Source organism: Vanellus vanellus (genome assembly GCF_965231255.1).
Source record: "Vanellus vanellus genome assembly, chromosome: 4".
NCBI classification, from domain to species: domain Eukaryota; kingdom Metazoa; phylum Chordata; class Aves; order Charadriiformes; family Charadriidae; genus Vanellus; species Vanellus vanellus.
The window spans coordinates 25,245,865-25,270,800 of NC_138909.1; the positions used below are offsets into that span (position 1 = coordinate 25,245,865).

Consider the following 24,936-nt stretch of genomic DNA (forward strand, 5'->3'; position numbering starts at 1 on the left):
ACACCAAGTGAGATGGGCTTCCCCTCAGCTTCCCTCACTTTCACAGGGCAGCAACTTCTTTCCTTCCCTACAGCTCTTTTCCCAGCAGAGAAAACAGCTCAAGGCCGCGCTCTAAGACGGGCCCAGCCCGCAGTAACACCAGGCACTAACTACCCACACCGCCAAACCGACGAAAATGGCGGGCTTCCCCTCAGCGCCCAGCACCGCGCGTGCGCATGTGGGCGCCGCGCGGCACGCTTTTACTACGCGCGCCCTCGCTCCGCCTCCCCCTCGCGGCGCCTGCGCTGCCCTTTCCTCTCTGCGCCCTCTCCGCCCTCTCCGCCCGCGGTGCCCTCTGACGCACGGCGCGTAAACAAAGCGGTGTACTCTGGGAAGAGGCAATCGTTACGTACAGGAAGAGGGAGCCTCCATCTTAGGCTCTCGACGCGTTGCGGCGGCGGGATGGCGGCTGATAGCCGGGAGGAAAAAGGTACTAGGTGGTAAGGGTGCGGGCAACGGCTGGGTCCCGGGGAGGGGGGATGGCTCGGGCGGGGGGACTCCCCGCCCGAGCCATCCCTCCTCCCCGGGGCCTGCTTGGTTGCTGGTGCTGGGCCTTCACTCTGGGAGACGTCTGTGAGGAGAGCGGAGGGGCGGCGGGGCCGGGAGGCCCTCTTCGAGGATGATTTCCGTGGTCTTCGGACGTGGCGCGTGGAGACACGCCCTCTGGTGCGCGCGGGGGTCCTGGAGGTGACGGTGCCGTTGTGCCGTTACGACCTCGTACCGCGTCGGCAACGGTATCCAGGCAAGGTGACTTGAGCAGCGGGAGCAGGGATAAGTTCGCGGGCCGTAAGCTCAGCGTTATTGGCAGCCAGTTACTGCTGGTGGTCTTCCTGCAGAAAATGACTGCATTTCTTTATTTCTGCCTCGATCTGTAGCTGTATTTTTTGCAGGATTTTCTGTCGAGGGACGTAGTTACTTTAGCAAGTAGAAGCTGATGTTGGAATATTTCTTTGCTGATTTTTGGCCGGCTTATTGCAGTCAGTTATGCTTTCCGGGCGCCGCGGGTAAGTTTGTTTGAATAAAAGGAATTGAATGTTTCCAGCGTAATGCGTATTCACAACTCATATAACTGCCTGTCACTGTATGCGGAAGCTGAAGTCTATAAGGTTGTACGTGTCAATCCTCAGAAAATAGGCCAAGTAAGAAGTAAAAACAAAGTTTAGATGTAGAAGATTGCTATTTGGTGGTTAGTGCAGATAATAGCAGCGTTATAAAAAAGGTAAAGGATCACTGTGGTTTTGTGGTTTGTTTTACATTGTTTTGGATTTCTGTGGAATATATTTCATGTAAAGTTTCTGCAGGGTAGATGTCCATAAAATGTCTTTTGTCAGAGTGGTGAAAGTTCGCTCTCTGTAATATTTATTGTGAAATTAGATCACATGGAAAATTCCCACTAGATTTTGTTAGAACTGATAAATAAAACTATTTCTGGTGCTTGAGTCTTAAAGGTGGGATAGGGTATGATTAGGGTGTGTTGAAACAGTTGTGAGCTGCCACCCTGGATGAGCAGTGAAATTGAAATCCTTTCTGTTGGCATCTGTAAATTTCTACTCATATAATTATTTATCCAGATGGGCTTGAATTTTTTTATTCTTTGTATTTTTATTTTTTGTTTGTTTGTTTTAATCACTGGCAGTGGCCAAGTCATGAGTAGCAGATAAGAAATGTTTTTATGTTTTGTGTTTTAATTTGCTTTTAATTTACTGTTCTATGAAAGGGGGGATTCTGACTGAATATCAGGTGTTAACACATATTTGTTTGTAACTGAACTGATTTCTACTGTAAATACGACATTATTTTTGTGCTCCTTTTGGAAGAGAATTGCTGTTTCACCGCTTAAAAAAAGTGGAAATAAATCTTGGGCACCGTTTTAGTTTGAAATCACCTGGTCTTATCTCCTCTGTTTGCCAAATCAGATTTTTGCTTGGACCCTTCCTTGAATAGATCTAATGCTCATGGTCAGTAGAGGAAAAATGGCCTTCCCAGGTTACTTTCCTGCTGTTTCAGGTGAGTTAAATTTGTTCATGGAAGGATCCAACACACCCCAGAGTCAACAAAAGATGAGTTGCAGGAGAGCCCAGTTGGGAGTGCCTGTAATGAAAAGGACTCATTTGGACCTTCCCCCCTCAATAGTGATGAACTGTAAGAAATCTGTCCTCTACCGTTTTTCTGTTTCTCTTTTTACTTTTTTGTTTGTTTGTTTGTTTGTTTCCTGATGCTTATCTTGGTCTGTTTGAGATAATTTAGCTCATCAGGTTGAACACCAATGGTGACAGTTCAGTGAGTGGAATCACCTTGTGGAGGTCAGTTAAGCAGTATACCTGATACAAGTGAGAGATGGGAACTGTGTGGTTGCCCTTTTTGCATCCCCAGGCAAAATCTGGAAAATTATTTTTAAATAAATTGGATAGATGTATCTACAGAAGGTGAGGGGGAAACTCATGCTGCTGCCGTCTTTTGTGTACTTTTTTAAGGTTCCAACCATAAATCAGGCCCCCCTAACCTGGAAGGGAAGTGCCAGAGAGTATGTGTCAGACTTGCTTATTCCATTAAATTTTCTTTATTTTCTCATTTATTTCTGAACTAGCTGATAACTTTGGTCTTTTAGCACCTCTGAATGCTACTGCAGTAGTTATGTTAGATGTAGTTTACTCAAGTATGCTATTGCCTCACCGAAAGGGAAACAAAGCTAAAGTTCAGTATGTGTCATCTGAGATGGGTGATATGTTTAATATTTTAATCCTAGTGCACCTCTTTTTCATTAGTCTCAAGTAAAAAAATCTTGTGCTCTGAACTTGCCTAGTCTTCCATGGGGAAGCAGAATGCAAGCCAGGAAATTGCAGCCCATGTTTGGCAGTTGTGTAGCCATGAATCTGACTGTCATATATCTCATCAGTAACAGCACGAATATTTGCTGTGAATGTATAGGTATCTACAAACCTTTAGGGCGGTTCCCAAGAGAATTATGATGCAGCCTTGTGTTACATTTAAATGCCCTCTAACCATAAACTGGCAGGGAAAGGCTTGATCCACGTCTGTCTGCACCGCTTCCTTTGCATCAGCCACAGCAATTGTGCAGTTCAGGAACTGCTTCTGCATTCCCCTACTGCAGAGAATGTGGAGAAATGCCAACAGGAAAGCTAGCATACATGCTGACTTCAGATTCAGTAGTATATAGTAGAAATACAATTATAGTACTAAATTTTTTCTGGTGTGGATTGTGTCTTTTTTTAATATCAAGCAGTAAAACTTCTTTTGTGCTGCAGCTTGAGATTTTGAAATAGACAAATTGCCAAACTCTGGAGGACTCTGCTGCCTTATCCTGCTTCCATCTGGTACAAGAGTCCTTACCTGCTGCTTTATAATGTTGTACAATGTGTCTTCCACAGACACTGTCAACTAGCTGAATCCTTGGAGCTTGCTCTGCTTTCCTTTTCCTGAACACAGAAAATAGAATCAGTCGTAGTAATATAAAGTGGAAAGAGTAAAGAATTCCAGAGTTTAGGAGGAGAAAAATGAGATTCCAAAATAAATAGCTTTTCTGATATTTTTCTTTTTGCATGCTTAGGCTTAGTTCACTCTTATTTTTAAAGTGCTTAGAATATAGTTCTGCTTTTTCAAAGCTGAGGAATCCTACCAGAATCACCATATATCCCCCTTGGTTTCAGGCAAAGTGAAACAGAGTCAGAAACAGTGACAGATTTTAAAAGTTATGTGACCAAGTATGGTCATCTACTGCTTCTAGCATGAATTTTCTTAAATTTTTGCCCTTTTCATAGAAACATAGAGTGGTTTAGGTTGGAAAGGACCTTAAAGACTCTCTAGTTCCAAACCCCGTGCCATGGGCAGGGACACCTCCCACTAGACCAGGTTGCTCAAAGCCCCATCCAGCTTGGCCTTAAACACTTCAAGGGATGGGGCATCTACAACTTCTCTGGGCAAGGTGAATTAGTTGTAGTGGTTTTTTTTTCAGAGCAGCTCAGAATTAATAATGTAGCAAATAAGTACTACTTTCTTCTTCTTCAGTGGGGTGACCTAGCCTTTGTTCTTGTTAACTTGCCCTGTTGCGTTTTTTCTGCTTTTGGTTGAACCACAAAATTCACCTTCCTAACACAGCAATGACAGCAAAAATAGTGGGGCAGGAGAGGAGATTACTTAAGGTGCAAATTTTTCAGGATTTTGAGGAGAGAGGTCCCTACTCTTTGCTTATGGCACTCAGACTATGTCCCAGTCTCCTTCTTCTCAGATTTTGTACAAGCTTTTTTGTTAAGCTTTCATTTGTAGGTCAGCTTTCCTGTAAAGCTTGTGTGACATGAGGAGCCAACTTGGACTTTTTTCAGAGACCTAAATGCATCCTGTGACGTATTTTAATTCTTTTATTGGCTTTGCTTGATCCTTCCAACTGAAATTGTGGAAATAAATCAAGGTGATGTTAATTTTTGCCTTGTAGCAGATCTGTAACTGTAAAGGAAATGTTCGAATTTGTAAATACTAGTCGTACTGTAGTTTACATTTTCAGAGTTTTTATAGTTGTTTTTAACTTTTTTTGTTTGTTTGTTCACAGATGGTGAACTGAATGTTCTGGATGACATTTTGACTGATGCTCCTGACCAAGATGATGAGTTGTATAACCCTGACAGCGAGCAAGATAAAAGTGAGAAAAAGGGTATGTGACTTTGGTAGCATATGCCCTGCACAAACGTAAATGGTAAAAACTGTCTTTAAGACTGTTAAAGTCTTTGAAGTAGCAGCTCTTACAACCTGACTTAAAGATTGAAAGAGTTCCAGAAGTCTTTATTTCATGGACATCTGCTTTCTCACCTGACCTTCCAGGCAAGCAGTTAACTAGGTTTCCTTTTGTCTCAAAAGCAGTTGCTGAGTCTGGGTTGTTGTGAATTCATTTGCTGTTAGAAAATGACTGTCCTTTTTGGTTTGATGAAGTGAAATGGATATGGAGCAAGGGGGTCACAAAGTCTGGTTCCAGCTGAGTTCTTGATTTTGCTTTAGGCCAATCCCACAAGCATTTAATTTAACATTCCTGTATGTAAAATTTAGAATATGCCTACCAAAGCCTGAAGGATTGCTCTTTTAAAGTAAAATACATGTTTTAGAACATGAGTTCTTCCTCACAAGCAGTTTTGAGTATTGTTGCAGAGCCTACAACTGAAAGATGCTACCTATGACTGAAAAAGGGGAGTTACTCAGAGTAGAGAAAGTAATTGCCTCTACACAGTTTTTGGCTTGATATAAAAAATAACATTGAACTTGATATCTCTTTCTATTTAAGGATCAAAAAGAAAAACTGACAGGATGGAAAATGCTGAAAGCAAGAGACAAAAACTTTCTGTGCATTCATCGAGACAGATGTTGCCAAAGCCTCCTAGTTCATCAGTTAGCAATAACAAGAGAATAGTGAGTACAAAAGGAAAACCCATATCAGAATACAAGAATGAGGAGTATCAGAGGTCTGATAGAAACAAGCGCCCGGATGGTGATCGAAAGACACGCATGTCAAGCAGTTCCAGGGAACCTTATAAAGGACAACCAGAAAAAACTTGCATGAGGAAGAGGGATATTGATAGAAGGGCAAAGTCCTCTACACCAGATGGTTCAGAGGTATTAAATATTTTTGGTGCTTTATAAATCAATTATATGAGACCTTTATAATTAGTTCTCTTAGGACTGTGTGCACATCCTGACAGTATTACATGACTGCTGATTCACTTTTTCTTTAAACATCAGAGAATCAGGCATGAAGTGGATAGACGACCAAGCAGATCCAGCCATTCTTCTAAAGAAGAGGTGAACTCTGAGGAATATTGTTCAGATCACGAGACTGGCAGTAGTGGTTCCTCTGAACAAGGCAATACAGAGAATGAGGAGGAAGGAATGGAAGAAGAGGAAGATGATGAAGGGGAGGAGGACGAAGAGGTGGAAGAAGATGGGGAGGAGGATGAAGAAGAGTATGAACAGGATGAGAGAGATCAGAAGGAAGGAAATGACTATGACACACGAAGTGAAGCCAGCGATTCTGATTCCGAATCCGCCTCTTTCACAGATGGGTCAGTCAGATCTGGGACTGGCTCAGATGCATCAGGTAGGTAACATCTAGCATGCTAATCTGAAATACCTTGCCGTTGAAAGTTTGGCTGCTTTTAAAAGTAACTACTTCCTGACTACGTCAAAAGTAAGCCTTAGTAGCACAAGTCAGTAAGATGTTAACTGTGAAATACCATAGGCAAGGAAAAAACATACTGGAAAGTGGTATTTCCTTACACCAAAACTTGTGGACATCAGGATTACCATGCTGAGGGTTTGTAGTGTTCTTGATTGCTTTGGCCTTGCTGTTCAATGCTTTGAAACGTTAGAATTAGTATTTACTAATGGCTTAGTTTCTCATACAATTAATTTTAAGTTGGCGTTGAACTGTTCTGTATTCATCTAGATGAGTGACCAGGTAGACTGGTGTAGTAAAAGCATTGTCTCTCTCCCAAGGGAAGGATAGTTGAATCTTAAATAGTGGCTGCCTACAGCATAGGAAATCTAAACCAAAGTTGACATTATTAGCTATCACAGCAAACTTAGAAAGAAGGAAATGTTTTAAGCAGAAACTAGAAACAAATGCTTCGCAGTTGTCTATTACAACTGGTCCTGACTTACAGATATGAAGTGTTAATGACATAACTACTTTTGGGTTTGGCTGTTTGGTTGGGTTTTGTTGTTTGTTTGGGTTTTTTGTTTTGTTTTGTTTTTGTTTTGTTTTAGAAAGCAGCTTGCAATCCTGTTAAGATTCCTCTTGTGTATCTTCCTTGTCTGAGGTCTCCATAGGTGGTCATCCTGCTTAGCATAATACCTTTTTTGCCTTAGCTCTGCTGTTTGGAATTAGAGAATAGAAAAGTGTAACCTAATGACAAGTGAAGCTGTAATAACTGTTCTAAAAAGCTCCGTAGTATAACGTAATGTTTTTAAGAGTTGAAATATTTGCCTGTGTGCCACAGTGTTTTGTTTTCGTACCTCTTGCCATTTTGTTGAGCTGTGAACAAATGAACCCATAGCACTGTCACAACACAGTTTGTGCTTTGTGTTGCAAATTTGTCTGCAGGCTGGAGAGAAGAGCTAAACCACCCTTACTAAAACACCTAGGAGATAAATTTTGTCTCTAAACTTTGCACAGAATTACTAAATTTGTGGTGTTTGTCTTCCCTTTGTGAATGAAAAGCTTGAGTAATTAGCATTTGCTTCTTTTGTGCATGGTAGTTTTGGGGCAGCAACCACAATTTTCACGTGCAAGCTAAATGCTAACTACACTATTACAGATGTTATTTTTCTGTCTTAGTACTTTTTATCTCAATGTTGCCTGCCACTTGGTGTTTAAAATATTGCATTTATTTTTGGTTGGTTTTTTTTTTTTTTTTTTTAGATGAGAAAAAGAAGGAGAGGAAGAGAGCTAGAGGTATCTCTCCGATTGTTTTTGACAGAAGTGGAAGTTCTGCATCAGAATCATATGCAGGTATTCTTGGCTTTTATTGCTTGTCATCCTGACTTGCATCAAATCTTAATATGTAATCTAAAATAAATGTAACTGGCTGTAGAGATTTATGGGGTATGTAGCTTTGTATAATTTGTTATTGACTTCTGGCATGTTGTGTGTGGATACCTTTGGGGGGAAGTAGGCTTTCTTGTTACTTTAATGCTATTCTGTTGCTTAAGTGGAATTTTCACTTTTTTTTTTAAACTTGGAAGATGATGATTCAGTGACTAGTTTTCTGAGTAGGAAATTGTTCAAATACTATTTTAAAAAAACAAACCCAAACCAAACAACCCAAAAACAAAACCAAAAAAACCTGGAACAAAACACTCGTGCACATTGAATAGTATTTTTTTGTGTGTGTGGGTGCGCGCCAGAAAGCATAATTTGTCATGAATGAAAATTGTATGTGACAACACTGTAGAAATTGTATATTATCTCTATTAAGGCTCAATCTGAACAAATGTACTTTGGCTAAACACAGGTTCAGAAAAGAAGCATGAGAAATTATCATCTTCCGTTCGTGCTGTCCAAAAAGGTATCATTTAAATTTGAATTTTTAATGCATGCCCCATAGCAAGCCATTGTCTCTGTTTGTTAAATTAACTGTAAGTAGTAATGTTCCGATATAAATCAGTCTGAACACATATTTGTTTTGAGCATAACAACTGAATCTTGAGCTACTTTTGCATGTGTTGAGAGCGATATGCAAAAAGTTCAGCCGCTTTGCTTCTTGCAGAGGCAGCAAAGCAAAAAATAAAGTGCTTACATCTGAAAAGAGCAACATTTCAGCATGCGCTGTTGGGCGACTCATGCTGATAGGAATGTTACCCAGTATTTATGCAAAAATTCTTAAGCAAGGAAATAAGTCCCATATATCGGAACATCACTGAATCATGCTGGTTTAATTTTATTTTTTCTTTACCTGAATATCTAAGTTTTAGTTTTGGTTTGGTTTCCCCTGGCATTTTGTGCTCTACAGCTTAGACTTCAAGTTTCAAGTTGGGTGGTTGATTGTGATAATACATAGGTAGGAACTGGGTGGGATACAGTGTATTTTGAAGGAAACAAACAACTATCTACACTCAAAGCAACATTTTTGACAACTGTAAATATTTACAGTTCAGCTTATTTGACACTTTGTTTTTTCAGACCAAACAAGTAAACTTAAATACATTCTCCAAGATGCAAGATTCTTTCTCATCAAGAGTAATAACCATGAAAACGTATCACTTGCTAAAGCAAAGGTATGTTGAATTTTCTTCAAACTTGTCACTTGTTCTGTTTTCAAACACACCCACCTTACTATAGAAAAGCATATAGATGCATTCTTTTCTCCATCACTTGGATCTTGGTGGAGGCAAGGATGAAAGCTATTGCTCCTTGATTCTTCAAGGGTATCTATTCTGCTTTTGATGTAATCTAGAAAAGTTTCTAGAACATCAGTCATTTATCTTGATAAGAGTAGGGTTAAAAAGGGGCCTCGAGGTTGGCTTGATAAGGTCCTAAGCCAACCTCCATTGGGAATGTTGTGATGATATTTTCTCCCTTTCATCAGTACCTTTGTTCATATTGCTGTACTGTGAGGATGTTCAGAAGGTTGTTTCTGCTTTCATCTAATCCTACAAAAGTAATTTTTTTCACTTGATTCAGGGATCTGAAACCTTATATGCCTGGCAGTGCTGGTGTAAGGGAGTTCTTTGGGAGGGATTCCAGTACACTGGACTTCAGCTGCTGAGGAATGACACGAGGCCGCTTTGGTGGTTTTCTATTTGCCTCTGGTGGTTTTCTATTTGCATGTGTTATTTGGAACAGCTTGTAGAGAAAATAGCTGATTTGCTGTTACATAATATACACAGAGTAGGTGATTCTATTAATGAAGATTTTCTCAAATAGAATAGCATATAAATGATGGAATGAATCTTAAAATTCCTGGACAGGTTTGGCTCCCCCCTACCCCCACCCCCCACAGGTTTGGGTCTGATTTGTACTGTGAACACCATTCTGACTGGTGTTTGCTTTAGCTCTTTAGACAAGTACATCCTTTCTGTGCCTCGTCCACACTTGGGGCTGCAACAGTATCCTTGTTCCTAAAGTTCTTGCAAGTGGATGCTTTGTCTCTTGGTGTATAGGCATCAGTGCTTTGCTACTGCACTTTCATGAAAGTGGCTTTTGTGGTGCCAATGCAGTAAGTTGTTCTAGTTCACAGCAGAGCTTTACAAGCAGCCTAAAGCAATATACATCTGACTGAAAGCTAGTAAAAAAACGAAATAGTTCTCTGGTGACTCTAATGAATTGTCATAATCAGGCAAGCACTAATCTGAGCACAAAGTAGGGCATAAGAATATATATTCAATAAAAAAGGAGAGGGAAGAACATTTTCTTTGGTAGATCCTAGATCATATTCTGAGGCTGAAGTTTGAACGTATTAAACCAGTATAAGCTTCTTTTCTGAGTTTGCCCAGAGAATGGATTTGGGAGCTGATCTTGATGAACAGTAATACACCAAACTGGTATTCTATATCTCAGCTCACTTAGTACCTTTAAACAGAGTAGGTTTTATTATGCATGGCCACAGAATGGCTGGTGAAATGGAAAAGGTAGGAATTAGTAGATGGGGATGTGGGAGGCTGAACAAACTATTTTGAGTTGTCTTGCCAATTTAAAATATTGGTCCGGTATCTTTCATGTTTCTGGCCTTTCACTAAAAGAGTTTTAAAGTCTGCAAGCTGTCCTCAACAAATCTGTCATACTGAGAAGGTTACTGAAGTCTACCTGCCCACCTTTCAGTGTATATACGCTGCTGGGTTTTCATAATTTGTGTCTGTTACATAAACCTGAACTCCCAAAGTGACTTAAAATATGCATTAAAAATATTAAAGGCAAAGGTTTTCATATGTCTGTCCATCATTATAATTAAAAATGAGACCTTATAGATGGTCTAAATACATCTGCAATGTTCCAAAAAAGATTGAAAAGACAATGTTTTAAAAGTTTTATCATGGGACAGGCTAAAAATATTTTCTGAAGGAACTGAATTTAGCAATACCTTTCTCTTTCCATTATCTTCTATCCCAGAACACTAGTTTGGTCTCGTTTTCCTCATCTGCACTGTATAGTTCTTTTAGCTAAGCCACTTGAGATGAACTCTTATATTTTGGTGGTGGGGTGGGGGCTGTTTTGTTTTAGGGAGTATGGTCGACACTTCCAGTGAATGAGAAGAAGCTTAATGCTGCATTTAGATCAGCGAGGAGCGTTATTTTGATATTTTCTGTAAGAGAGAGCGGCAAATTCCAAGGTAAGGGAAAGTGAGCTATTATCAAGGTAAGTGAAAGTGAGTTTTATGTGCAACAGCTTTTCTGTTGTGTCTTTGTTACAATTCATGTGAAATCCCTTAGGATTTGCAAGACTGTCTTCAGAGTCCCATCATGGAGGATCACCTATACACTGGGTGCTGCCTGCAGGAATGAATGCAAAAATGTTAGGAGGTGTCTTTAAAATTGACTGGATTTGCAGGTAAATGATTGTTCATTTATGTTATTGCTTAGTAACAAGTCATTATAATACCATTTCTGTGTATTACTCACTCAAGTGCTGGCAACATCCTTTTGAAAACTCAATTCATCTGGAGATCTGTCCTCCAGTCTCCCCAAATCCATGCCTCCACATTACCGAGCTTGGGAGTCAGGTCTGTACCTGACATGTGCTATAGAATTATTTAGAATTATTTTTTTTATGTAGCCAATTAATTAGTTTAGAGATTTTAGCACTTAACTGTGTTCCTTCACTGATCTCTTGCATTGAAACCAGAAAACTGTATTCCAAAGTCTTTGAGTAAAAAAAAATAAGCTGTGAATAAAAGGAAAAAAAATCCTCTAAGGATAGTTCTGTCTTCACCTGACATCTTGGAATCTGACTGAACAAAGAAAATGCTATTGCTGTAAAATAACGTATGAAATAGTACAGATATTTTGTATAATGTATAAGTTGTGAGCATTATGTTCATTAATCTAACTGAGTATGTCACAGAAAAGGTTTTAAACCTCACTTAAGAAAAAGAGCTATATCAGTCCTGTGAGATACATTGCGTGGTTGTACAAGCACTTTGGGCTACCAGAAAGACTAAATACAGGGAAGGTGAGGCTTCAAATTAGAGAAAAATCTGCATTGGGAAGGTCCTCTGGAAGTTAGTGATTCCCACCTCCCTCTCAAAGCAATTCTAGCTTCATAGTTAGGTCAGAAGCTCAGGAATTTATTTCAGTAGGAAATGGCCCCAAGTTGTGCCAGGGGAGTTTTGGGATGGACATTAGGAAAAATTTCTTCACAGAAAGTGTTATCAAATATTGGAATAGGCTGCCCAAGGAAGTGGTTGAATCACCATCCCTGGAGGTATTTAAAATATTTAAAATATACGTGGCGCTTAGGGACATGGTTTAGTGGTGGTTTTGACAATGTTTGGACTCGACTGTGTTAAAGGTCCCTTCCAACCCAGAGGATTCTGTGATCTACCACTGCTCAGTGTATTCAGGTGGTGACATAATAAGCAAGCACAATCTTGATACTGTACAAAGACCAAAAAAATTTCTTTACTAAGATAGTCTATGCTATGACAGCCTGTATTAGTTAATATTGGAGTAAGTCAAAGTGAAATCTTCAGTTACTAATACTTAATACATACTAATATGTTCATTCAGCGATCTGGCAGTGCAAAGGGTAACAGGATTATTTTGTATGTGATGTCCTACTGTATGCATTTTTAAATTTCTTTTATGAAAAATGAAAGCAAAACTAAATGATGCCACTTGCATATTTAGGCGTGAATTGCCGTTCACTAAGTCTGCTCACCTGACCAATCCTTGGAATGAACATAAGCCAGTAAAGATTGGACGTGATGGACAGGTTTGTTAATTTATTCTTTTTTTTTTTTTGATAACCCACATGTACTGCTTGCTTTCAGCTTTGTATGTACAGACGTTTTGTAGTCTTTTTTAGATCAGTTGTTACTTGCAGTAGTGTACTGCGACAAAGGCTCTCAGCTTGTTTCTAATGTTGTTGTGGAAGAAGGAAACAGAAAACAATACAGTGCCTGTTCTGTAGTCATCTTTGTGATAAAGTGTGTTTGATGCTTCAAAACTAAGTGATATTTTGGATTTGAAATGTAACATGCCTTGCACTGTATGATATGCAAACCTATATAGCATCAGTTTTTAAAAACAAGTTCTGGTGTTTCTAGCTGTGTTCTGCGTTGCATTTTTTTTTTACGTACTGTATTGCTTAGGGCATAGACTCTACCATTATAAAGTATATGCCAAGTAAATTTTAAGTGGGGTGGCTCTTTGTCTTGTCAGACGTACCAGAGTGCAGGTGCGTTGCTGCTGTCATCAAGTAAGCCAGCCTTGACTAAAATAATGGGTTCTGCTTTCTTAAGGCAACATTGGAGTTGCATAATCCCCATATTGTATGGAAATCGTAGACTCTGTGCATTATTTTGCCCATAGATATGTTTGCTTTGTTGGGTAGCACAAGTAAAAGAATATTTTTGATCTTAGTTTTTAATTTAGTGTGAACTTTAAAAAAAAAAAAAAATTCAGTTAACTTTCTGTTGAATGGTCAAGGAAATAAATTTTTTAACATTTTGTTCACTTCGCTATAAAGTTGCAATCCAGATGTTGGTTTCATCTTTTTTCATAAAATTGCTGTACTCTTAGGTACTGGGCAAGCATTGACTGGTGCTTGTTCTCCCTGCTTTTCAACTTGGGTTATTTCCTGAAGTGCTGGTTGTTTATCCATTTACATTTTGTGTAGCCCTGAAGGGATCTCTCTTCTGAGGACGTGTACACTGAACTTCTTGCATTTACGACATCCTTTGGGAGGACGTGTACACTGAACTTCTTGCATTTACGACATCCTTTGGGAAGGCATTCCACAGGTCTGCTAGTCACCAGGTTGAAGAAGTGCTTTTCTGGATTGTTTTGCACCTGGCTCCTGCTAGCTGCGTTTGATAGCCCTGAGTTCTTGTACTGGAAGAGGGAGTCAGCAAGTTGATCTGTCCCTCTCTCCTCCAAACAATTCATGGTGTTGGACACTCCCATTGTATCCATTTTGTCCCTCATGCCCCACATATTCCTCTTTTATTTTAGGCTAGAGAGACCTGACCTGCTCAGTCATTACATGTAGGAATTGTTGCACTCATTCAGTTATGCCTGGTGCCCTGCTTTGAAGCTTTTGCATTTCTAGTGTCCCCCTATTTTTTGAGACAAAGGGGTCAGAATTACATCCAGTGTTGAAGGTGTGGGTGGAACATGGACTTTCAGTGTGGTATACTGACTTTCTCATTCTGTGTTCCTTTCCTAATAATCCTGAACACATGATTTGCTTGTTTTGACTGCTGTCAAGCATTGAGCTGGTATTTTCATGGACCTGTCTATCATACACTGAAGAACTCACTTTTGAGTGGTAATAGTCGACTCCATCAGGCCGTGGCTTTATATGTGAAGCTGGGATGGATTTTTTCCCTACGTGTGTCACTTTTCTCTCTGTAATAGGTGATCATTTTCTTTGTGATGAAAAACAAACCTCTGATTTTGTAGCAAAACAGTGATGTGGCCTGTATGTCTCATGGGAAGATATGGTTGCCCCAAGTGTTGGACTATTTTATGAAAAGTCTAACTAGTGCCTAAAGAGTGAAAGGTAACGTAAGTGAATTTTGCTCTGTCTCTAGTGATACTGAAATCTCTTCAAAGTGTCTTTTTTTTTTTTTTTTTTTTTTTAAATATATGCTGTCACTGTATTTGGGGAGAGTTTCATTTCTTCAGTTTATAAACCACTACTGAACTTCTAACTAATTCTAGGAAATAGAGCCGGAATGTGGAACCCAACTTTGTCTTCTCTTCCCTCCTGATGAAAGTATTGACTTATATCAAGTCATTCATAAAATGAGGCACAAGAGAAGAATGCACTCACAACCCCGATCAAGAGGACGCCCATCCCGTCGAGACCCCGTTCGGGACGTGGGAAGGTTAGAAACGTTCTTTGGACTGATAATAGGCACATGTATCAGAATAACGTGATGGAGGAATATGATTCGTCAAAGCTTTCCCTGCGATAAAGAAGAGAGAAAATCCTCAAATCAAGCTGCATGGACAAGTTTGTGGCTTCATTGAGGATTTCACATGGTTCCCCGGTCTGTCGTTTTTCAAGAGGAAAATGGGGATCTTTGCTTTTGCAGAAAAAAAAGCTCTTAAAGTGCTGTCTAGTTTAGACTAGATCATTGATTGAGATAATGCAACATGTAATGCTAGCTGTAGGTGAGCTTGGCTTGATTATGAGCAGGCTAGATGGAGAGAAGGAAATATTTATATGCCAAAAATGTGTTAATATCTTGTAAAAGCCTTTTCTTTCAGGTGTGTCTCTGGATAAGCCTTATCAAATATGGGACTTTTATAAGGATCACTTAGAATTTTTCAGAAGATGCCACCTCATTTTGAGGATAAAATATTTTAAGTTATTTTGATATTCAAGAGGAGCATTATTGGGACTGTTTCAAATTGTGTCACCGGGATGTGTTAACCCCATTGCCAAATATTCTCTAACATGTAACCACTGAATTCACACATCTTGCTGAGCTTCTGAAAACAGTAGGTTCTTTCCAAAAGGGATCAAGTGGCCCTTGGAGACCCGGCAACAAACCAAAAAGAATGGCTGTTGCTGTGTCTGTATATACAACCTTTCCAGATGCTGGCAGTACCTGTGGACTTAAAGTATTTTTAGAGGATCGACACGGTTATTGATCACTGCTATATGAACTTAACATCATTTTCCAGAAAAAAGGGGGTATAACTTGTTACAGAGTTGGAGAAGTCTTTGCAAAGAACTGATATTAGCCCTTCTGCCAAACACCTTTCCCCGTGTAGCCACTTTGCATACAGACTGATGTATGGTTGGGCTGAAACCTTTGGTTAAGTTTCCTCTTTGTGGAAACGTCCTGTGGTAGGTACAGATACCCAACAAGAGTCCCCATTTCCTTGAGCTTAAAAAAAGGACACTGTAACGAGTAGGTAGGAGGAAACCTGGCAGCGCCCCCCCATTTTTGGCTTTAAAGGACTGAACACCAAGATGGCTTTTGAAGTTAAGCTAAGAGGTTTCCAGTGCAATAAAGTATATACGAGTGAAGGTTTTGCAATGGACTGCAAACTATACATATAACACCACTACACCTTCTCAAGCCTGCCAGGGCCTCCATTTATGTGTGTGGCTTACAGCTTAAAGTCAGTAGTTGGACTACTATATGAACTGTTTCTATCATATTTTAACCGGTCGTAAATGCACTCTCAAAACTACAAGAAAGCGGTATGTTTATTCTTTACACCAGCTTTTATTTTCCTTGATCTGATTTTGCTGTAGATGCAACTGCTTTGGTTTTTGGGCTTTTTGCTCATAGTAAAGAATCTGCTTTCATTTTAAAAAGTTTAGTAACTGGGTATGGTGGGCTTTAAAGACTGAAGTTGGGAAGGGGGAGGAGAAATAACTATAAAAGCTACATGACCTTGTTACTCAGCAAGCAAGTTGCACAGTAATTAAGCAATTTAAGAAAGTGTTAATTTTTTGTCATAAGGAATTATATTGCTGGGGGGGGAGGGACGGGAATGGATTTGTAGCTCCTTTCTGTTTGAAAACACTGTTATATTAGCATTGGAGTCTCCCATTAATGTTTATGTACCTTGATGGAGCAAAATTAGCAGCCAGTTTTCAGTTCTTTATTAAACATAAGAGCGACTGGAATGTAACTGTTTTATAATCATACTTCCTCCCTGAGAGTGAAGTTCTCAAAGATAACATCTCCTTCGTAAAAGAGTTGTTTGCATAGAAAGGAGACCCAGTTATTTTAATTATTAGGAAGCTTAAGTGTTCCTAAACTTTCTGTAAATGGCACCGATGCATTGCTGGTAAATTGCTTAGAATATAAATAATATTTGGCCTACCCAGTTGGAAAAGCTACAGTGAAGGAAGCAATTTGACCAAGCATGCACGGTTTTATTTATAAATGTCATGGAAGTAGATCTCTTATAGAATTCTTTACCCCGTAGCTAGCAAATACAGCAATGTCCATGCTTTCTGACTGTAATGATATATTTTGCTATCTATTTTCATTGTATTTAGTTCTGTAAATTCTTTTGTTAACGAATAGGTTGTTTCAAAATGTAATTTGGAAAGTGTTATGTTAAAGCCTAAGTCTGAGTTTGTTTTAGACATATTTGTTACCCTTTGGTAAGAACGTACAGTTGGGTAGAGTTCCTTCCTTAACTACCAAAGCTTCTGTAGCCAGAAGATAACAGTGGAGGGTTTTTAATCAGACTGTTGTTCCTGATTATTTGAGTTCAAATTTAAAGCTGTAGAACATTTTGAAGCAGATGGAATGATTAAATTGAGATCCTGGGCAGCTCAAGCTATTCCTGTGAGGTATTCTGCTGTGACGAATGCTCCAAGCAACCTTGTTTAATCTCTGATATCTAATTTGTGTAGGCGTCGACCAGAAGATTATGATATTCATAACAGCAGAAAGAAACCAAGGATTGACTATCCCCCTGAGTTTCACCAAAGACCAGGTTAATATCTTACTATGAAGATTTGTGTGCAGCAATTCACAAGTGTTTTCTCTTTTAGTATATCCTCATTTAATTCAAAAGTAAAATATTGATATGGCTGAGATGTAAAAATGGGCCTTGTCCCAAGTGCTGCCTGCTGGTTTAACCCACCTCTCACAGAAGTCAGTGACGCTGTTTCACTCATTTGAGAGAGAGACCTGAGTTGATCCAGCCTGAGCACTTTTAAGAGCCTCAGATTTGTGTACATTGTTGTGAATGATCCTTTCCAGTGCTTTGTTAATACAGGTAGTTAAAATGCCTGAAGGGCACAATAATTAGTTTGACCTACTTGTCAATGCACTAATCATCAAATTAAAATGTCTATCTGAAATTTCCAACGGGGAACGTCAGCTGAGATTGCCTGACTAGCAGCCTGTGTTTAGAGGTGACAGTACGCATTCACTTATGTTTTCAGAGAGAATTTTTTACAAGCTTGACATAAGGAAGGGAGGGGGAAGTTTTGCTGCATTTTACAAGAGGGTCTAATGATGAGTTTGAGAAAGGGATTTTATTGTTCCCCAGAAACAAACATTTGCAGTGATAACACAGCAACAAGGCCGGTAATATTGCTTTTATTTTTCTTCAGAAAGCAATTATTGAGAAAGTACCACTTTTAATCTACCAAATCTTGCTTCGTTGCTATTAGAAATACATACTCTGATATTTCAGTAGTAGATTTCGAAGTCTCTCTTAAGAACCTGCCTTTGTCTGTCCAGCTTGACTGCAAAGCCTGTGTTCTTTGATGCAAGAAGAGTGTTGTTGCTGCTCCTTGGCTTTTCAAGACCATTGTTTAGAGTACGAAACAAAATTTTTGAAAATAATGAAGATCGGAAGCATTATTTTATTAGTATAAGCATGCCTGGTGGCTTACGCTATTTTACGGAGTCCTTTAAAGTTTTATTTCCCTGGATTTTCTGAAGCTGCAACAGTTCTTTGCCCTGTGGGGCTTTTCCAGATGTTTTTTAGGTTGTTTTTAACTTTCTGTGTAACATGGTATCCAAAACCTATTAAGAAATCAGCCTTGAGAGTTGCCCAGATGAACACATTCTACTGAATACAGGATTAATAAGTAGTAACAGCTGTGTGCAGACTGCCAAGGGATAGTAAGTACCCTTCAAACTTGTGGGCATTCCCAATTCATTTGACTAAAGTTCAAGTCTTTGTTCGCACAGATACCCCCTTGCATACTTGTTTGTTCTGTGTGCAAGTTGCTATGGGTATATCTGTATCATTTTTTTGTTACTATGTTTCATTGCCTGTCTGTACTGTCTACAAGACGTTTTAAGTTTTTGAGGGTTATTTTGAAAGCAAGGGTAATAGCAGGTAGGCACAACTTCATAGCTGGTACAAAATGAAAGGACAATTTCTGATGAGTGTATTTTTTAAGACTGTTATGCGATGGTAAATTGAATTAATGCTGCTTGATGTTCGAACAGGGTATATAAAGGATCCCAGATATCCTGAAGTAGACAGGTAAGGTGTGTTCATGTTATTCATTTTATGCCCTGGTAACTTGTCTGTATGGATAAATTGGATTTAGTTTTACAAATTTTTATTCCCAACAGACGATTTTCAGGAGTTCGACGAGATGTATTTTTAAATGGGGTAAGTTGGTGCATGCAGACTTTTGGGGAACTTTATATTCAGTTTTCAGCACTTTGAAAGAACACTCATCACAAATGTTAATATTACTGTCTTTCATTTTAGTCCTACAATGATTATGTGAGAGAATTCCACAACATGGGACCACCACCACCATGGCAAGGAATGGTTTGTGTCTTGTTGAATTCAGTTTTTCTCTGTAGAATATGGCTTTTTTTGTTCCCTTGTAGAGGACCCTAGCATATTCGATGTGTGCTCAACTCTTCCCTTTTGCTAAAATACGTTTTTGCGATAACTGTAAAATTTTTAGCACAAAAAAATATTTTTATCAAGTATTTTGTAATTTGCTTATCTCTCAGCAATAGTCCAGCATTCTAGTAAGCAGTACAGCAGCAGGAATCTGGCTTGGCTTGAACCTACAAGAAACTGAAAGCTCTGAGGAAATAGCAGAACCCTCCTTTAGCCTACACAAGAGGGTGTGATGAAATTTTGTATTCCACTAAATATTCATAATAATTGATGCATTTGCTGTTTGAGAGAAAGCCAAAGAAGTGGACTTGCTGCAGAGGGTCATGGAATGGACTGGCATGCTCTAGTGTTGCATATTGGCTTGCTTTTGGCTATGGCAGTGAAGCATGCAGGAAAATAGCAGAATGTACTGGACACCATAATCAAAACAAGTCTTGCTGTACTGCAGCCTCCACTGAAATGCACTTTTTTTCAGTCAGATGAGCATATATGTATGAGTACAAGTATCTACAGCTACATATATGGAAATTAACTGACAGTTCACTTGCACAGCTGTGGTTTTGCCATCATGTCAGGAGGAATAATCATTATAACTAGTTGTTTTGGTTATATTTAGTAATTCTGTCCCTGAGGGTCCTGGCTTTGTATAACTGAAATGAGTCTTTTGTCTCTTGTGTATACTGTGAATGAGCAAAAGGCAGTGCCAGATGTAGAGATGGTACTATAGCCTCATTTTTCTCAACTGAAACACAACTCTGGTTTGTCGTAAATGAAGGCAGTGAGCAAAGTTGTCAGACTGGGAGGAAAATGTTTTTTCAAACACAGCTAAGCCTCCAGAAACTCCCATTTTTTTCCTCCCCCTCTCCCCAATTCTACATGCTGTCCAAGTACTCATCCTAAAATCCAGCACTTCAGCATACTTCCTTTGTGAAAACAGTGCAAGCAAAGATGCTTCGGTAGTATGGGAAAGAAAGGTCTTGCTGATTGAAGAAATGGAAGAGAACAGACAAGAGATACCTTGTTTGGGGAGAAAAAAAAATCTGCTTTTTTCAAGTAATTTGTCTTGCAGAGTCAGTTTGTTCTTTTGAAATAGGAATATATTCATAAGGAATGGCACTACAAGACTCATTTCTGTAAGAGCTTGCTGGTTTGGACAAAATTCACATTCTGTATGCCTAAAAAAAAAAACCACCAGAACGCAACACCATATTTAAGTAGCAGAAGTTTTATGTTCAGTATCACTGATGCAGATATGGAAAGAAAGCATGTTTGGGGTTTGGGGATGGAGTTTGCCAAACTTCTGAAGAACCAGTGGTAAAGAAATAGTAAAGCATGCCAACTTAAAAAAAAGTAGTTTGCCATTCAGTTAGGAGGCTGTGATCAGATATATTTAGATGTCATATTTTCCATCTGAATGAAAGTAACCTCTGCTCTTAATTCCCAGTACTCAGCCTTGTGTGCATTCTTTTGTTTTGAAACACTCAGCAGACTTCTGTAACTTTCTTGTAGCCACCGTATCCAGGTATGGAGCAGCCACCACACCACCCTTACTATCAGCACCATGCACCTCCACCTCAAGCTCACCCTCCATACTCAGGACATCATCCTGTACCACATGAAGCAAGATACAGAGACAAACGAGTAGTAAGTGTCTGCAGAGACAGAGGGGGCATGAGTCTGCAGGCCACAGTAGGAACGGGAGGAATTTGGGGTATAGATCTAGCCTAAACTGAGATTTGTTGACTTTGATAAACTGCATTTTTAAGACCTGTATTAGTTTTCCTTGGAAAGATCAGTTGCTTAGATGGACTAGAGACTTCCAGCATCATAGAAAAGCCTCTCTCCCCCAGATGATGTAGAAGTGCAAAATTGTCAGAACATACTCTTAAACTGAGGTGTGTGCTTAAAATGGCTTCCAGCTGTCTAGCGCTGAACTTCCTATGCTAAGCCTAGTTTGAATAAGGACATGCTTGTAACATTGCTTGTGCAAGTTGTTTTATCAGCAGAAAAGTTTGTGGTTTATGACTTGTTACAGGCACATCAAAAAACAGGGCAAATTGTTAAATAATTTCTGTTAGTTGGCTTTTGAAGGCTGCTTTAAGCTTTCTGGTCTCTTGCTGGTATCTGGCATTTGAACCCCAGATCCTGCAGAGTGGAAGCACAGACACGGTGCTGTCCTGAAGATGAAAGAAGAAACTTGTGCATATGGATGTGGGACATAATTTCTTTTTTTCTACTACTGGGCTTCTCTAAGAATGATGCCCAATCCTATGGATGAGGGAAGGGAGAGGGTTTTAATCTGGGAAAGAAAATAAACAGAGCTGTCCTTTCATCACAGCATGACTACGACATGAGAGTAGATGACTTTCTTCGCCGCACACAAGCAGTTGTCAGTGGTCGGAGAAGCAGGCCTCGGGAGAGGGACCGAGAGCGGGAACGGGACCGTCCTAGAGATAATAGAAGAGACAGAGAACGTGACAGAGGCCGTGATCGGGAAAGGGAGAGAGAGAGGATTTGTGACCGGGACAGAGACAGAGGTGAAAGAGGTAGATACCGAAGATAATCATTCTGGAACCAGTGCTCACTTGAAACAAAAAAAGCTTGTATTTTTTTGTGTGTTTACAAGTAGTACATTTTATTTTCATCTGTCTACTTAAAGTTCGTTGTGTAGAAGGATTTATAATGACTCTCTCTATTCCAAGCATGCAGTGAACTATGAACTGGAAAAACTCAAATCGGCCAAAAATAAAATACTCAAAGCTCACACTCAACTTGGCGTTTCTATTTGAGCAGAATGGGAAACAGCTAAGAATGTAGATATTATTTCTCAATAAGTGTTCATCTACTTAGTGACTTCATTCTAGGTTTTTGAATACTGATGGATAACAACTGCCATATTTTTTTTTTTGCTTTGATGTTTTCTTCCTGTAGTTTCACATGGTTCAATGGGAGAATGCTGCTATCAAGTATGCAAATATTGAAGTATGATTTTTTTGACCGTATGGCAGTGTTGTAGCAGCCTTTTTTTTTCTTCCCCTCCCTTCCCCCCCCTTTTTTTAACCCTATCTGTAAAGTCCAGTGTTTTTTCAGTCTTCAGTAATGAAAGCAATATTAAGAAGACACTATTGATATCTAATTTTTAACCTTTTTTAAAAATTTCCCATGTTCAGTAACATTTTGGTCAATTCTCTTGTCTAGCCTCCTTCCAAAATGTACACATTGCTTGGAATGTTCACAGCCTGCGTGTGTGGAACCAGAAAATATTGCTGTATTCTACATTGCTACCGTTTTTTTTATAAAAATAAATTGATAACTATTGAAATGATTAAAACTCCAGATTGGGTTTCTTGGTCTTCCAGCAGTTCTAGGAAATTATTTGTGTTCAAAAATAGTTTAAAGGTTCTTATGATAGGTGAAATTGATCTGAAGCCTGAATTTAGGAAAAGGACTGCTTTTCTGTTTCCACAGTGAAGTAGTCAACTTATAGCTCCTGCAGCTAATCAGAGTTATTAAGGCCCTACACGTTCCACTTAATCAAATGATCTTTGAGCTATTTATAGGCTGTCCTCTACCATAATCATACCTGTATCCCAGGAGCGTTAGTCCTGCAAGAAAGATCCAGACTCTCCCCGTGTCATTTTCGTAGTGATTACTGCTTCACTTGTTATTTGTCTTAAATAGGAAATACTTGAATCTAAATGCCAATGGTAAAACTGTGAAAAAAGAAAAGTAAAACTTGTAGTGGAAGTTTTTCAGTTTCTTCGGCAATTTCATAGTTCTAACAACTTGTATAAGTAGCACTGCTTCGGTGGACTTCATAACCTGTCTTCGGTGTCTTCTCATGTAACAAAGCCAGATTGTAGCATGTGCTTTAAAGACTTACCAACTCCACAGGGCCGAGTGCTGTAGCTGTTTTTATGAACTGCAATATAGGTTTGGCCACGGTGTGGCAGTTGTGGAAACACGTTGTTTTTACATCTGACAGTAATTTGGGCTCTGTATGTTTTAGTCTACATAGCTATAGTGAACATCTACATGTGCGAAGCAAAATGTTTTACCTCCAACATGCAAGTATGTTGGGATTTCTTGAAATGCTGCAAGAATGCTCCATTCTTTGTTATCTTTTTCTGCTTTATGTATGGATTCTAGAAAGAAGAGAGGGGGGGTTTGGTTGGTTTTCTTTTTTTTTTTTTTTAAATTCAATGCTAGGTAAGCCAAATTTCTAAGAGTAAGTTACAGAAAAGAAGCTTCTCCTTAAAGTGACTTGCAGAGCACTTTCTCTGTCCAACTTTTCCTAGCTATCCTGTTTTCCGTGTCTTTTGTTAGCCCTGTCTGACCAGTGTCTACGCAGTATGCTGAGGCTTGCTGGCTTTCTGGCAAGCAAAATGACATCTCGGCAAATCTGCTTGCAGAAGCTGGATGATGGGCACTGTTCGTGATAAAGCTTGGTGGACCTGTGCCTAGGGACCCAGCTCTATGAACAGTTACAGCCAAACCTTTCAGACCTGAGGCCTGAGTGTCATGCTGTTCTACTTTCTGCTCATTGTGCATATTTCAGTAGGCATATTCCTGCATAAGATCCCATCATAACCATAGGAATGACATATCAGAAGTTACTGTGAGAAGCATTAGTCTTGTTTTAAACCTTTTTAGTTTGGGAAAAAATTCAGTTGAGCTTTCGTAAATGTTGTAGTATGAAGAGATTTAAGCAGACATTGAAACTATTGACAATGCTGATAAAAAAGTTAATGTAGAGTAGGAAATTTTATTATGTAAACAAATACAACATATTTTCTCAACCTGTTCTGTTTGAAAACGATTCTGCAGCATCCAGAATACTGCAGATATCAGTTAAAATTGGGGCAGGTTCTTTCTTGAGTAAGCTGGCACAGCAGTGGAATAACCTTACCTAGAGCAGGAGGCCTGAACTAGCATCATTTTAGTAAGTTTCATCAGTAAGTGCACCTTGAACAATTTCAGGAGTGCTGCATTTACTACCCTTCTTATCTGAGCCAAGAGCAGTATTATTTTCCCTCCAACTTGTCAGGCAAGGCAAGCGACTATTGCACTGTTCCCACACGTAGTATTACTTCTTTGCAAGTTCCATCTCTAGAGGTTTTCCTGCATTTATCAGTTAGCGTAGCTCAGAGGCATTTAGGGGTTAAGATGGGCAAGTTACTGACAGAGGCGGTTTTCACACCCCTATAGTGTTGCAGTTAGAATGGTGACCTGTGCAGCAGTACTCCAGGCATATATACTGAATGGAAAAGAGAAATGGTTCTCAGAAACGTAGTTTCTCTGCTGGTTTTAGGACTCTGGTCTCCCCTCAGCCCCCAGGTAGTTAGTGCATTTGTAAAAATGTGATGATAGAGGCTTCACAAGCTGCTTGCAGCTCCCAGTTTTTCATGATCTTGGCCATTCAGATGGGTGCTTTTTAGGATCCTGTGATCTTAGTTTCACTTTCCAATCTAGAGAGAGATATTTTGACAGGAGAGGCATTTTGGTTGTGAATAATCAAGCCTGAGTGACATTATAGAAGAAAGCAGTTAAGGTAAGGGGGCTAGTTGCAGATTGAGGGACCTCCAGTACTGCACGTGGGAAGGCTGAATTTATGAAATGTACTGAAAACGAATTTGGAAAGTTAGAGCAAGAATTACCATTCTAGGGACCGTGTGTAATCAGCTAACAGGGTCCCAAGGGATAAAGCAACTATAATTCAATCTTGCTTAGGGCATAAGGAATTTGCTGGTTAAGCAAGCAACTCTGCTCCACGACAGCTTTTTAGCATGACCAAGTTCAACAGGGTGCTTCATGATATCCCGAGTTTAAAGCATAACCTAATAATTTTATTCACCAAGGAATGTGCATAAATGC

General features: G+C 39.4%; 1 protein-coding gene across 2 annotated transcripts; it reads left to right on the forward strand.

Moving 5' to 3' along the window:
* The first annotated feature begins 332 nt into the window (after positions 1-332).
* Positions 333-21,828, forward strand: YTHDC1 (YTH N6-methyladenosine RNA binding protein C1). Of its 2 annotated transcripts, XM_082482819.1 has the most exons (17): positions 333-469; positions 4,604-4,705; positions 5,327-5,655; positions 5,782-6,136; positions 7,460-7,549; positions 8,052-8,105; positions 8,720-8,814; positions 10,757-10,865; positions 10,966-11,083; positions 12,382-12,466; positions 14,419-14,585; positions 17,090-17,172; positions 18,648-18,684; positions 18,777-18,816; positions 18,919-18,981; positions 20,572-20,706; positions 21,401-21,828. In XM_082482819.1, exons 1-17 carry the CDS (start codon positions 442-444, stop codon positions 21,623-21,625), a joined length of 2,115 nt encoding a protein of 704 aa, XP_082338945.1. In that variant the 5' UTR covers positions 333-441; the 3' UTR covers positions 21,626-21,828. The 2 variants fall into 2 exon arrangements, with proteins under 2 accessions (XP_082338945.1, XP_082338946.1); XM_082482820.1 differs by lacking the exon at positions 8,052-8,105.
* The last annotated feature ends 3,108 nt before the right edge of the window (positions 21,829-24,936 follow it).

Coding starts and splice junctions, on each gene's coding strand:
- YTHDC1 (XM_082482819.1), top strand. CDS start 442: ATGGCGGCTGATAGCCGGGAGGAAAAAG. Junction 4,706..5,326: donor AGATAAAAGTGAGAAAAAGG/GTATGTGACTTT, acceptor TTTCTATTTAAG/GATCAAAAAGAAAAACTGAC. Junction 12,467..14,418: donor AGATTGGACGTGATGGACAG/GTTTGTTAATTT, acceptor AACTAATTCTAG/GAAATAGAGCCGGAATGTGG.